This window comes from Protopterus annectens, chromosome 11.part0 (genome assembly GCF_019279795.1).
Source record: "Protopterus annectens isolate FY-2018-M chromosome 11.part0, PAN1.0, whole genome shotgun sequence".
NCBI lineage: Eukaryota > Metazoa > Chordata > Ceratodontiformes > Protopteridae > Protopterus > Protopterus annectens.
Genome location: NC_056745.1, coordinates 499870100 through 499884530, shown reverse-complemented (window position 1 = coordinate 499884530; position 14431 = coordinate 499870100). Strand labels below are relative to the sequence as shown.

General features: G+C 40.5%; 1 protein-coding gene across 2 annotated transcripts in view; it reads left to right on the top strand.

Moving 5' to 3' along the window:
• The window catches only part of CNOT2 (CCR4-NOT transcription complex subunit 2), a 2080381-nt gene that overhangs the window by 797591 nt on the left and 1268359 nt on the right, over window positions 1-14431 (top strand). For both annotated transcript variants that reach the window (XM_044087993.1, XM_044087992.1), the window contains exon 6: window positions 4706-4831. In XM_044087993.1, coding sequence (XP_043943928.1) covers window positions 4706-4831 — 126 coding nt within the window. The remainder of the gene's footprint in view (window positions 1-4705; window positions 4832-14431) is intronic.

Below are 14431 nucleotides of genomic sequence, written 5' to 3'. Positions count from 1 at the left end.
CCCTTTGAGGAGAGTGATGTCCCCACAAATTATCACATTAATAACAATGTTGTAAGCATGCAATAAGTTGTATGGTACTTGGGCACCCAGGTTGATAGAAACCTGACTTTTGAGCACCACGTTGTCTCCGTTGTAAGGAAAGCTTTTTACATGGCCCACTTCATTAGTAAGGGTATCTCATCTAGGGACAAGGAGGTCATAACATCCCTGTATTCTTCATTTACAAGAGCCATTATTGAGTGCAATGCCCCTTTTGGCATATGCCTCAGCAAAACTCCCTGCCAAAAGAAAGACTACAACCATTTCTGACAAAAAAGGTCAAAGGACTAAGTTCACTTAGTTATCCAAACAGACTAAAAAGCTTCTTACTTTCCTCTGTCTCTCACTGGCCCCTATAAATTTCATCATTGGCTTGCTTTCCAGGCTAAGAAAGATCCTGCCTTAAGAGACTTCCTCTACCTCAGAAATACTGGTTATACTTAAAACACTCACTACAAAGGCCACAGCCTTCACTGCAACATAAACAAGCCACTTTTTATGGACAGGTTCTTGACACAAAAACTTTCAATTTCTGTAAAAAGCTGCTCTCATTATCAAACAATGTAGTTCAGCAACACAATGGCTGGATGGATAGCCATAAATGCAGTCCTTGGGTAAGTAGCATAGCCTTCATCAAACCAGATGGAAAATCCACATACTAACCTTCCCAGCTGGATGGCTAAGATCTAATATTGGTTACTCAAGTCTAGTTGCCCAAGAAGAGGGGCATGTTTAACTAAGAATTCCATTTGCAAAATTATATTCAGTATACATATTAAATCTCTCTCTTACACACACACACACACACACACACACACACACACACACACAAAAAGCCCCTACTTGTAAAATAGGCAACCTCAGTAATCACATGACACCCACTCACTGAATGAAATTGTCTGGAAGTCAAAATATTTGAAAAAAAAAAATCAGAATAGAGATGGATTTATCCATGTAATTTCCCACCACCAAAAGGACCATCAATAGATCAACAAACAACTGCTCGGCAAAAAGTAAATCAATAAGAAAACCATAAACTATAATGCTACATGCTGGTGTAAACATATAACTTGTGTCAATCCCCAGGTTAATCCATACCAAAAGATTGTTTCAGAGCTTCAGCTCTGTACAAACAGCTTTCTCCTAAAAACTTTACTCATTGATATTTGCCTTGCTGTAATTATAACTGTAAAAAAAATGTTTTTAAGTTTATTCTGTACCTCAATGATTCTCACTGTTACGAGATGTACTACATCCATAATTTGCTGTCTCTCTCTCTCTCATGTATTGTATTGTATTGTTTTGTTATTTTTGGAGCTTTTCCCCCGGGCCTCTGCTGCAAATGGACCTGTGTCCAGTCGGACTTTTCCGGTAAACAAATGTAAAATAAAATAAAATAAATAAAAATAAACTTCCCTCCAATCTAAAGCCATTTGACATTCAGACATTTTAATTTGTGCAGAAGTTACTCACAGACTGACAGTTTACTGAGCCGTAATGCTGACCTTCGCTTTTGAAAAAAACAAATTCCCAGACTTTGTCAATAGCTCAAAGTGTAGAGAGGATTATTTATTTATTACATATTTATTTATTTTTGGAAAACATCTTTAAAACTGTTAAATTGATTACACACCCAGAAACACAGAAAAGTTATTGTGATTATGTAAACCACAGACTGCTGCAAGAAATCAAAGTCACATTAGCACTCTATACTTATGTCCGAACAGATGAATCATACCTGTCAATTCCAAAAGAAGGTAAAGTAGCTTAATAAGAAGGTTATTTGCAAGATTACATGGCAGTCTATATTGGAAATAAGCAGAGATATTAAAAAGGCTCTGTTTTTCATAATTATGCCGAAAAGTCTTCCAAGGTAAATACAACTTCTGATTTAGTATGGAAAAATACCTCTCAACCTTAGAGCAAGAAATCTGGACAAAGTGAAACATAAAAGGAGGACACAGGCCCAAAAATAGTTATGCATCACTGACACCATTGAAACAACTGTAGCTGCAAACATTATACATCACTTATAATCTTTCTATCCCATTATTATCAGTTAAACATTATATGGCTCATTCAGTCCTACCTTCTTTTGCATCAAAGAAAACCATGCTTTGAAATGACCAATGCATTAAAAATAATAAACAAAACACATTGCATCAACATCCTGCAACTTCCTACCTGCAAGCAACCACAGAGCTTTCACTGAAACTAGGGCTGCTTGTTTCCCCAGAATGACAGCTCTCCCTAATTAAGTCTAATGGTATACAATCTACCAGTATCTGGACTACCTGAAATAAATTAAATTATGGCCTGTAAATTGAAAGTACACTTTGTTTAATTAAACTATATTTCTAAGCCCACTTACTATATTTTTTCAGTAACATCCCAATATCCATTTCCAGGTCACTTTACAAGACATTGGCAGTGGTACATTTGGCATCCTTCGGAACCCTACAGGCCCACGCTAATACATTGTCCATTAAATGTAAATATCCATCCAATGTAAATGGCAAGAAGCTATGTCTTAAAAAAATCTCCTTCTGGCATGCGTACCCAAGTATTAGGTTTTGAAACAAAGAAACATATTCTCCACAGTCCATAAGTCTCTGTCTTTAATAATCATCTACTGTTGCAGCACTCCCAACACATAAGCACACACATACACACTAAAATCCCCAACATTTAAAAAATGACATTGTGCCCACTTGAATTACCAGTATTGATGATCCGCCAAAGCTATGCTTACTGTTGTCCAATCTACCACTGCTTAGAACCCACCAATGAAAAAACAGTACTAGGTGCTTTTTTGTTTGTCTGAAAAAACAATACAACTTTATATGCTACAGTCCCACATATTCAGTCCACTACTGACCCATTAACCCTAGGCTTCTGTCTCATTTTTACTACCTGGAACTGCATTACCTTGGATGACTACTTTTATTTCCTAAGCAAAAGACACAAATTGGAAGATGAGGCAAAAATCCAGACATTCTTTGAAAATCCATACAGTTAAGAGGTATGAGTTCATGTTCAATACAACACTCTCCCTGTCAGGAAAGCCGCAATTTAATGAAAGTGTACTCTTAATGTATGATATATTTGTGAGCTAACTTGTTTGTGTTCAGTAGGTAGACTAATCATTGTTAGCCTCTTTGTGCATGCGTCTCTCTCTCTGTCATGCACACAGGTACACACATACACACACACATTCTTCTTCTACTTTCACGTACACAATTCTGCTTTCATGCATGCACTCAGTCACTCCGGACTTACCTATTAACATAGGTAATTGCTGTCCCTTTCAAAGGCAACAGCGGCAAACCCATACATGAGTCCCTCTTCAGCGAGAACACACACACACACACACACACTGATTGTTCGGCGCAAAATAATGGCTTAAACACACTGACCCTTTTTTGGCTCAAAAACAAAACTAGAACGGTGCTTTGGCCATGCGCACACGGACATTAGCATTACAGGTCACGGGAGCGAAAAACACAAAACAAAAAAAGTGTTTTGGGGCATGTGTACATCGATGTTGCAGTTAGAGGTTGAGGGCCGCATGGAAGAGCTCTGAGGGCCGCATGCTGGACACGTCTATTCTAGATGCAGTAATAGGACCTCCTTACCTGTAGTGATCTGGCCTTGTGGGAACAAAAAGTGTGAGAAATGATTATATTTGAGAGCTGGTTTAGCCCCAGTAGTAGTATTTGTATTAGTATTTTAATGTTCCTATTGTCTGTTTTCATATCTTGTGGCTTTAAGACATGACCCTTGTGTCTCAGTTACACAAGTATTTATTTGTGCTTACTTTTGTTCAACTTGAAGGTGTACTGTCTCATTCCCATCCCTAAATCAGACCTATCTTTTGTTATGTTTTCTCTGATTTGACAACATCACTGTATGAATTTCCTGGATATTTCACAATTTGTAATGTCCGCTATTTCCCTGTGATGCTTGCATTGTACTTCAAGTGTTACTGAGATGAAAGTTAGTAGCAGTATTACAGTCTTCTGCAACACTTCAAAGTAACTGAACCAGCCAGCAGATTAACCCCTCTGTCTTTAGCGCCTTTATAGTTGTCAGGCTGCCCTTGATCTTCTCCTCTTTGGTATACGGTACTGAAACAGATTTTATACTTGGGTCTTCTTCACAGAAATGTGAATTGGTGTAGTTAATCTGGTTTAGCATACAGTGGTAGTCCTACATTTGTCACGCTAAATTTCTTAGAGAACTGTGACATGTTTTAACATTGTTAACCATTGTAAAGGGATTTGTTTAATCTTCATCAAAGTAAACTTAGCACCACATAGTGATTTAAAATGACTCCCCATTGCACTCTTTGGAGCAGAGCTAGTCACTCTCCTTGGCAAGACTTTCAAATTGTCTATATGCCGGGGCTACTGTAGCTGTCTGAGACCTTTGGCAGGACCCAGGTGGACATTTCTCAAGTGTTGTTAAAAATGTTCACTTTATGAGTAGTGAGACTATATGACTGCAGACTAGTAAGTATTGGGCATCTTATTAATGCTGAATTTCTTTGTCATGCTGTACTGTATATTTTATGATCTTTTGAACAAGAATATTAGTTAATTATGTGCTGAAGTAGTTGCCAGCTTACTTTTAATGATGAAACTTTTCTTTAATTAATTTGCTGTAGATGGAAGTGAAAATGTGACAGCACTTGATCTATCAGATTTTCCAGCACTAGCCGACCGAAGCAGGAGAGAAGGAAGCAGTAATCCAACTCCATTAATAAACCCATTAGCTGGAAGGGCTCCATATGGTAAGTACAGGCTTCATAGCTTGTGTCGTATGAGAAATCTGTAGTGTGTATATGACACCAGGGATGCTTCCTTCAGTGGCATGTTTGCCACTTGACAAATAGGTGTACTTAAATGTCTTTCTAAGTAGCTTATAGAGTGCATCAAGCCTTCAAGACCTTTATTTTAAATAAAACAGTTAAGTTGCTTAGAAATGGTAGTGCTCTCAGGTCATAATGAATAAATCTCATTTCATTAGTCTTCTTTCCCAAACCTGATCTTAGTGTTTCCCTTTTAAAATGTGTTGGCATGAATCACTTTTAAGAGCCACGTTTCTTTTGCAGACTAGCCATTTGCATTTTCCTACAGTATACAAATCTATAATCACTTTGTCATTGTCATCCAAAACTGTCAGACTGACTATTTAATTTAAACACTCAGTAGTATAGTTTGTTGACTCCTGCAACAAGTAGTGCATCTTCCCTTCTATTTAGCTTCATAGATATGTATGTATATAATTATATATTTTTTAACTTTGCAGATCAGTTGGTCACTGTTGATCGGAATCCTGTTTAAAGAGTGGGTATGTAGGGGAGAAAAGTGGCAAATCTATGACAACGGAAAGGTTTACAGCAAATGTCATATATCAAGAAAACACCACTGGGATACTTAAGCATTGATGTAGTAATTTTAGGATTTTACTTCATTAATTATGACTTTATAGTTGTGTGTATAGAGATTTTCTTTGTTTGGAAGCTATGTTGCAAAGGAGAGAGAGAATGACACATGTTTATATTACATTCTGTTACATTTTTTAAAAGCAGTCTGAAGTATGGGAAGAAGTGTAACAAGGAATGGTAGATGAAGATGTGCAAGAGGTAAACATGAGTAAAAGAAAAGTACTGTGAAGTAGAGCCAAATCAGTGAGCAGTTATGGAGAAGTATGGACTTGGTAACTCCTTTCCGATGTACTGAGTATACAAGTTTTTTGTTTCAGTATAGTGAAGGGTTGGCATGTTTTGTGGGTCGATAAAGTAACATGTTGACCATTCATTATATAGAACGCTTGGCGAGCACTGTCAGAGAGGTAGTGTAACGCAGTCTTTTACATTTACATTTACCTCCATATAGGGTTACCACCTGTCCCACTTTGCGAGGGACAGTCCCTCTTTGGGCAGTTGTGTCCTGACAAAAAATATTAAAAATGGCAAATGTCCTGAGATCGTAGGACATAATTATGTCCCATATGTTATGTAATAGTTGCATAAAATAATTATTTCTGTATCTAAAATACCTAAATGTTACAAGAAACAGAATAAGCAACTAAACCGCTGCAAGAATAAGCTTCTATTTAGGCAAAAAAGTAAAGTTCTATCCTTTGTACTGACCGCGGGTATGTGTCGGCCTGTAAAATCTGATGTGTGTTCCGAAAATGTCCCACTTTGGCCATTTGAAAAGGTGGCAACCCTACCTCCATATCTCTCAACTGTCTAGATTTTTACAGGACATCGAGATTATTGCTTCATATTTTTGGTCTGTTCTTCATAAAATGTGTGGTTTTGGATGAACCACTGTGGCTTGAAGTCACTAAATAATGACATACATTTGAGTTCAGCATTCTCATTCTTCAGATCATGCAGGCAAACACACATTCTGCTATTCTAGCAACTCTTTGTTTTGTTTTTTTTTTTAACATTAAGTTAGGGACATGTTAAGGTATGCAGAGCAGGCAGAAACAAATGTTTGGTTCTGATGCTGTCATTTCTAGTCAGTACAGGCAGATTTTTACTACCTAGTGTGGGACCAACCTTAACTTTCACTGTGGATGCTTAACATTCGTTAAAGTCTGGTTGTGCGCCATTCTGCTGCTTACCTGATTTGTTTTCTTCTGAAGATCGGAGTATAATCAGCATGTTCCATGTACTACAAAATCGTTACATCCTGGGTAATTAACACAGATGCCATCGCTTTTAACCTAAGAGTATAGTCAGATTCAGTCATGTCAACCAACCTTAACTTTCACAGTGGAAACTGTGATGCAGGAAATTATATTTGTATAATAATGTCTTGGATGATATCCTCAGTAACCCAAATGTATTTTTGTCAGATTTGTCATTGAGTTTCACTGAATTGACTTCTGCATCCATAAATTAATATCACTAAGACATAAATGTTGATGTAAATTAAATATCTCTGAAGGAGTCCTACTACTTACTGATAACGTGTACCACAGGGAAAAAAACGAGATTATTAATTTTCAAAAAGTGCTTAATCATAATAATCACCCTAATCGTAATACACATTTTGGTTAAGTGAATACTGAATCTTAACATTTCTATCACCTCTAACTACGAACTCAGCTGGATCTCACATGTTGAAAATATTAGTAATATGTTTTTAAATTGTCAAAAAATTGAAAGGGAAAAACTGTGATTGCAACAAGGTACAACCTAACAAGGAGGTAGGTGATCACCAAACATCAAGACAGTGGTGATTTTGTGCAAACTTGACAGTAAGCAAAGACTTGCATCAGAGAGCTATAGACACGAAGGAAGACGCCCCTTATGTAGCCGCAGTTATGTTAAATTGACATAGATAAAATTTTATTAACTCTGGTTCCATAGGACCAAACAGCGTGTTTGGTAGATGTTCTTCGTGTTTCACTGTTGCAGTCATCACATTTGGGTTATGTGCTTGCAGTAGCCTTCATTCAGCCTGATTAACAAAGTCTTGGGTCCTGCGTCAGTTGCTGTCTCTTCTTCCGTGATGTCAGATCGTCAGGGGGTATAAAACATGCAGCCGATGCCATTACACCAGTCTTTCTTGCCGTGCGGTGCCTGAAGCAGAAGCAGTTCACAAGTGCCGGCCGGCCGACTCCTGAAATTTTAGTTTTTGAGTATCAGAACAGAAGTCTTCAACTAAAAGCTAAGTACCTCGTTGGGGAAACTTTTTCTTGCTCTAAACCGATGTCAGTAAAAGTAAGTAATTGCATTTCTTCTGGAAAGCAAATACCTCATAAAGATTTTCATTCATACTGTATTACTTGGCTAGGCCCTGACCATGACTTACCTTGCTGTCAGTTTTGTGCCTTATTTAAACCACGAACTATCCGTCGTCAATATATTTTCGCTTCTAAATATTTTGGTGCTTGGTTTAATTATCCCGATATGTCTTTGGTAAGCCATCTGACTACCGACATTCTGAAAAAACGCAAAGATAAAGACAGAGACATGCCGCCGAGGCACCAGTACTCAGTGAGGCACTTTTGCAGCCCCTGATACCCACTACTTCAGATTCGCAGGCCTCTACTAAGACCCATTCAGAGTCCGGTATGTCGCGAGATGCTTCAACTGTGGAACCTGCGGATGTCTCTACCTTGGATGGGTCTGGAGCCGCTGTGCAGGCACCGGCTTCTGAGGGTGTATTCAGGCCTACGGACTTGCATATTAAACCGCCGTCTTCTTCTTCAAGGCCTAAAACACGAACCATACCTAGAAAACTGACACCCAGACCACATGGTCAGGCCTCTATGCCTAAAAAAAAAAAAAAATGATAAGAATGGCTGAAGACCTTATTACTTTATTCAAGGAAAGCCAGCCTTCCCCCTCTAAGAGACCTAGGACTGAGTTTGCTTATGATACTTCTGACCAGGATTCTGAAATTTCTGTTTCCTCTGATGACCAGGATTTACCCTTATCTACTTATGAGGATTCTGATGCTGAGGACTCTCTTCCCTCTGCTTCCCCCCCAGAGGATTTCACTTTTGGTGAAACCTTGCATACTCTGAGAGCACTTTCGTTGGAAAAGCCAGGATTTCTCTGATTCTAAAAAGAGGCGTAGGGATTTCTTACTCCTGCCCCAGCACAGGCATTTAGCTATACCTCCTGTACTGGACATTGTTGATGATGCCTTTTCGAAATCTAGCATGGCCCCTGACTCTCTTCCTCCTGCTCCCAGAAAACCTGATAGATATTACAGGGTTCTTGACTGTCACAAGTTCCTTTTCAAAAATCCTACTGCGGATCCTGAAACCATTTCACATGGACCCAAGGGCATTAAAGCTACTACTGCCAAAAATCCTACCCCCTCTGACAAGAGACTCCAGGGCACTGGATAGATGGAGTAAGAAGTTATACACTTCTGCAACTTTGGCCATTAAGGCCATGAATTGCCAGTTTCAAGTATCAGCAGCATATTATTGGATTGCTTAAACAGAAAATTATGTTGATTCCTGATTGTGCTGAAAATAAGGATTTACAGGATTTAATGCATTCTGCTGAACAAGTTGGTAAACATACGTTGCAATGTGGTTTTGATTCACTAGAGGTATCCTGCAGGGCCTGCTGTAACTGGATCTGTACTTAGAAGGCATACTTGGCTTAAGGAGCACTCCTTGCCAGATTATGTTAAAGCGAAATTACTGGATGCTCCCTTAAATCAGGACCGCCTGTTTGGGAACAAGGCAGAAGAAGTTCTTAAAAAGATGGAGGAAAAAGCTAAATCTATGCAAACTGTTAAAGATTTTTTACAAGTACAACCTCCGAGATTTAGTAGGCATTGGCCCTCTAAGAATTGGTCCTTTAATGCCTCTTCCAGACCTTCTCAGTCCAAACCCAGATTCAGCAGAGCAGCCAGGCTTCAGTCCCAGGGGACGCACAGGACTAAGCAGTGGGGGAGACTCCACTTCCAAATCTGGGAGTAATAAAACTCCCCCTATGGTAAACTGTGTCAATGACTTATTTTTAAAACTTCCAAGCACTTCTCTACTGACTGCCCCTTTTGGGGGGGAAAGATTGTACTTCATGCAAAGAACTGGGGACTCATTCCCCAGGACAAATGGGTTTTAAATATAGTGTTCCAAGGGTACACACGTTACCAACTCCAAGCAGTTGGCTGGATCTACTTCCAAATATGTGGGCAGAGGCCCAAAAGCAAGTACGCTCTCTCTTAAGCATAGGGGCTATTCATTTGGTACCAGAAGAGGAAAAGGGACAAGGTTTCTACTCGAGACTTTTCCTGGTACCCAGAAAAGACAATTCACGGTGTCCTATCCTGGACCTGTCTTCTCTAAACACCTTTTTGGTGATTCCAAAATTCAGGATGCTGACTCTTCACCAATTGCTTCCTATGCTCGGCAAAGTTGCCTGGTTGGCAACACTAGATTTAAAGGAAGCATACCTGCACATCCCAGTCATGGAATCTTGCAGAAGATACCTGTGCTTCAAAGCAGGCTATACTCACTATCAGTTCTCTGCACTACCCTTTGACTTGTCTACTGTGCCCAGGGTATTCACAAAGTGCCTAGCTCCAGTCATTGTATTTTGCAGGCAAAGAAATATTCAGATATACCCATACTTGGCCAATTGTTTAATTCAGGTGGAAAACCAGGACATACTCTTGAATCATCTGGCTTTTGCACAAAGGGTGCTAATTTGTCTGGGGTACACCATAAATGAAAATAAATCACACCTGGTACCCTGTCAACAAATTATATTCATGGGAGCAAGCTTGAGTACAACTTCCCAGATGGCTTTCCTCACGCCAGAGAAACAAATTCACTTGACAACCTACTTCAAACAAGTGGCCACAAAAACCCTGCTATCTGCAAGGCAAGTACTACAAGCCTTGGGGTTCATGGCCTCCTGCATTCTTCTAATTCCATATGCAAGACTGCATATGAGGAAACTACAATGGTATCTAAAAAGCCTATGGTCTCAGGATCTAGAAGCAGTGATTTCTATCATACCTTGCCTACTCCTAAAGTTCCTTTGGTGGGCAGAGGCCGGCCACCAAAATAAGAGACTACCATTCACACTACCCCCTGGTGCCCAAACCCTAACAACAGATGCATCAGACTATGCATGGGGCGGTGCACCTGGCAGGGAAGTGCATTCAGGGCAAATGGAACCCAAGTCAAATGCACCTGCACATCAATCTAAAATAAATGCTAGCTGTACAGAATGCTCTGACAGCCTTCAGGGACCACATTCTTCCAGGACAAGTAATGGTAAAGATGGACAAAACCACTGTTTTGTGGTACATAAACAAGCAGGGGGGTACACATCCTTACTCCCTCTGCAGACTAGCCATGGCATTGTGGAACACAGCCTTGAGCTACCAAGTGCATCTACAAGCTCAATTCCTGCCAGGAAAACTAAATACACTGGCAGACGGACTAAGCAGAAATCAGACAACTTAGATTCTACTTGGACAGGACTAAACCTCAAAGGGAATCTGAACAACTGCTTGTGACATTTGCTGCAGGGACAGAGGGGAAGGCTATTTCAAAGCAAACCATCTCCAAATGGATAGGCCATTGCATTCATTTCTGCTATAAGCACCATGGAAAACCTATCCCACAGGGGAATCAGACCCCACTCAACCAGGGCTACATCTACCTCTACAGCCTTTCTCAGAGGCCTACCTACCAGGGACATCCTAGAAGCGGCTACCTGGAGTTCTGTACATACTTTCACCAAGCATTACCATTTGCCAGTTTTTTCTAAATCCAGAGCTGGCTTTGCCACTGCAGTCTTGCAGGGCCTTAGAACTGGTTCTAATGCTATCTAAATTCTTCCTCCCATCCTTATCTTTGGGAATCTACCCAAATGTGATCACTGCAACAGTGAAACACGAAGTACATAGTACAGTTGTGTACACTTACAATAAATGTAGATGTTCGAGTGTATTCACTGTTGCAGTCCTGGTTACCCTCCCACCAGCCCCCTGACTTCTTTTGGCTATACCTCTTCTCTCCCTTACAATGCTTATAAGCTTTTTGGTGTATGTACTTTTTTTTTTTGTTGGAAGTATAACCATGTATATTTATAGATCTAATTGCTTCCCATTAGGAGGGGGGCACTTGACATCTGGGGCAAGAAAAACATATGTAATGATGTCGGCTGCATGTTTTATACCCCCTGAAGACCTGACGTCACAGAAGAGGAGACAGCAACTGACGTAGGACCCAAGACTTTGTTAATCAGGCCGACTGAGGGCTACTGCAAGCAGATAACCCCAATGTGATGACTGCAACAGTGAATACACTAGAACATCTACATTTATGGTAAGTGTACACAACTGTACTTTTTCGAGTTTCAGAACCGAAGTCTTCAACTGTAAGCTAAGTACCCCTTTGGGGAAACTTTTTCCTTGCTCTAAACCGATGTCAGTAAAAGTAAATAATTGCATTTCTTGTGGAAAGCAAATACCTCATAAAGATTTTCATTCGTACTGTGTTCCTTGCCTAGGCCCTGACCACGACGTACCTCACTGTCGGTTTTGTGCCTTATTTAAACCACGAACTATCCGTCATCCGTATATTTTCGCTTCTAAACATTTTGGTGCTCGGTTCAATTATCCAGATATGTCTTCGGTAAGCCATCCGACTACCGACATTCCGAAAAAATGCAAAGATAAAGACAGAGACAGGCCGCCTAGGTCCAAAGCTGCTGACGACACTTCTCCTAAGCCAGTCGCCAGTTCGCTGGTACTCAGTGAGGTGCTTTCGCAGCCCCTGATACTTGCTACTTCATATTTGCAGACCTCTACTGAGACCCATTCGGTGTCTGGTAAGCCGCGAGATGCTTCAGTTGTGGAACCTGCGGATGTCTCTACCTTGGATGGGGCCGGAGCCGCTGTGCAGGCACCAGCTTCTGAGGGTGTATTCAGGCCTACTGACTTGCATATTAAACCAACGCCATCTTCTTCTTCAAGGCCTAGAACTCGAACCATGCCTAGAAAACTGACGATCAGACCGCATGGTCAGGCCTCTATACCTAAAAAACAAATGATAACAATGGCTGAAGACCTTATTACTTTAATCAGGGGAAGCAAACCTTCCCCCTCTAAGAGACCTAGAACAGAGTTTGCTTATGATACTTTGACCAGGATTCTGAAATTTGTGTTTCCTCTGATGACCATGATTTACCTTGATCTACCTATGAGGATTCTGATGCTGAGGACGCTCAAAAGCAAGTACTCTCACTTTTAAGCATAAGGGCTATTCAAACTGTGCCAGAAGAGGAAAAGGGACAAGGTTTCTACTCAAGACTTTCCCCGGTACCCAGAAAAGACAATTCATGGCGTCCTATCCTGGACCTGTCTATTCTAAACACCTATTTGATCATTTCAAGATGCTGACTCTTCAGTTGCTTCCTATGCTAGGAAAAGATGCCAGGTTGGCAACACTCGATTTAAGGGAAGCATACCTGCACATCCCAATCAGGGAATCTTGCAAAAGATACCTTCGCTTCAAAGCAGGCTACACGCACTATCAGTTCTCTGCACTGCCCTTTGTGGCTTATCTACTGTGCCCAGGGTATTCACAAAGTGCCTAGCTCCAGTTGTTGCATTTTGCATACAAAGAAATATTCAAATATACCCATACCTGGATGATTGTCTAATTCAAGCAGAAAGCCAGGACATACTTTTGAACCATCTGGCCTTTGTACAAAGGGTGCTAACTTGTCTGGGGTACACCATAAACAAAAAGAAATCTCACCTGGTACCCTACCAACAAATCATATTCCTGGGAGCAAGCTTGAATACAACTTCCCAGATGGCTTTCCTCACGCCAGAGAAACAAATTCATTTGACAACCTACTTCAAACTAGTGGCCACGAAAACCCTGCTATCTGCAAGGCAAATACTGCAAACCTTGAGGTTCATGGCCTCCTGCATTCTTCTAATTCCATATGCAAGACTGTATATGAGTAAACTACAATGGTATATAAAAAGCCTATGGTGTCAACATTCTCAGGATCTAAAAGCAATGATTCCTATCATACCTTGCCTACGCCTAGAGTTTCTTTGGTGGGCAGAGGCTTGCCACCAAAGCAAGGGACTACCATTCACTCTACCCCCTGCTGCCCAAACCCTAACAACAGATGCATCAGACCATGCATGGGGGGGGGGGGGGCTCAGCTGGCAGGAAAGTGCATTCAGGCAAATGGAACCCAAGTCAAATGCACCTGCATATCAACCAAAAAGAAATGCTAGCTGTACAGAATACTCTGACAGCCTTCAAGGACCACATTTTTCCAGGACAATTAATAGTAAAGACCGACAATACACAACTGTTATGTGGTACATAAACAAGCATGTGATGTGATGACTGCAACAGTGAAACACAAAGAACATAGTACAGTTGTGTACACTTACCATAAATGTAGATGTTCGAGTGTATTCACTGTTGCAGTCCTGGTTACTCTCCCTCCATCCCCCTGATTTTTTTTGGCTATAGCTCTACTCTCCTTTACTGTGCTTAAAAGCTTTTTGGTGTATTTGTTTTTTTGTTGGAGGTATATCCTTGTATATATGTATATGTGTTTTATTGCTTCCCATTAAGGGGGCACCTGACATCTGGGGCAAGAAAAACTGATGTAATGGCTTCGGCTGCATGTTTTTTTTACCCCTGACGACCTGACATCACGGAAGAAGAGACCGCAACCGACGCTGGACCCAAGACTTTGTTAATCAGGCCAACTTAGGGCTACAACAAGCAGATAACCCAAGTGTGATGACTGCAACAGTGAAAACACTCAAACATCTACATTTATGGTAAGTGTAGACAACTGTACTTTTCTTGTACAGAATCCAAGAAATCCTGACTAAACCCTGTA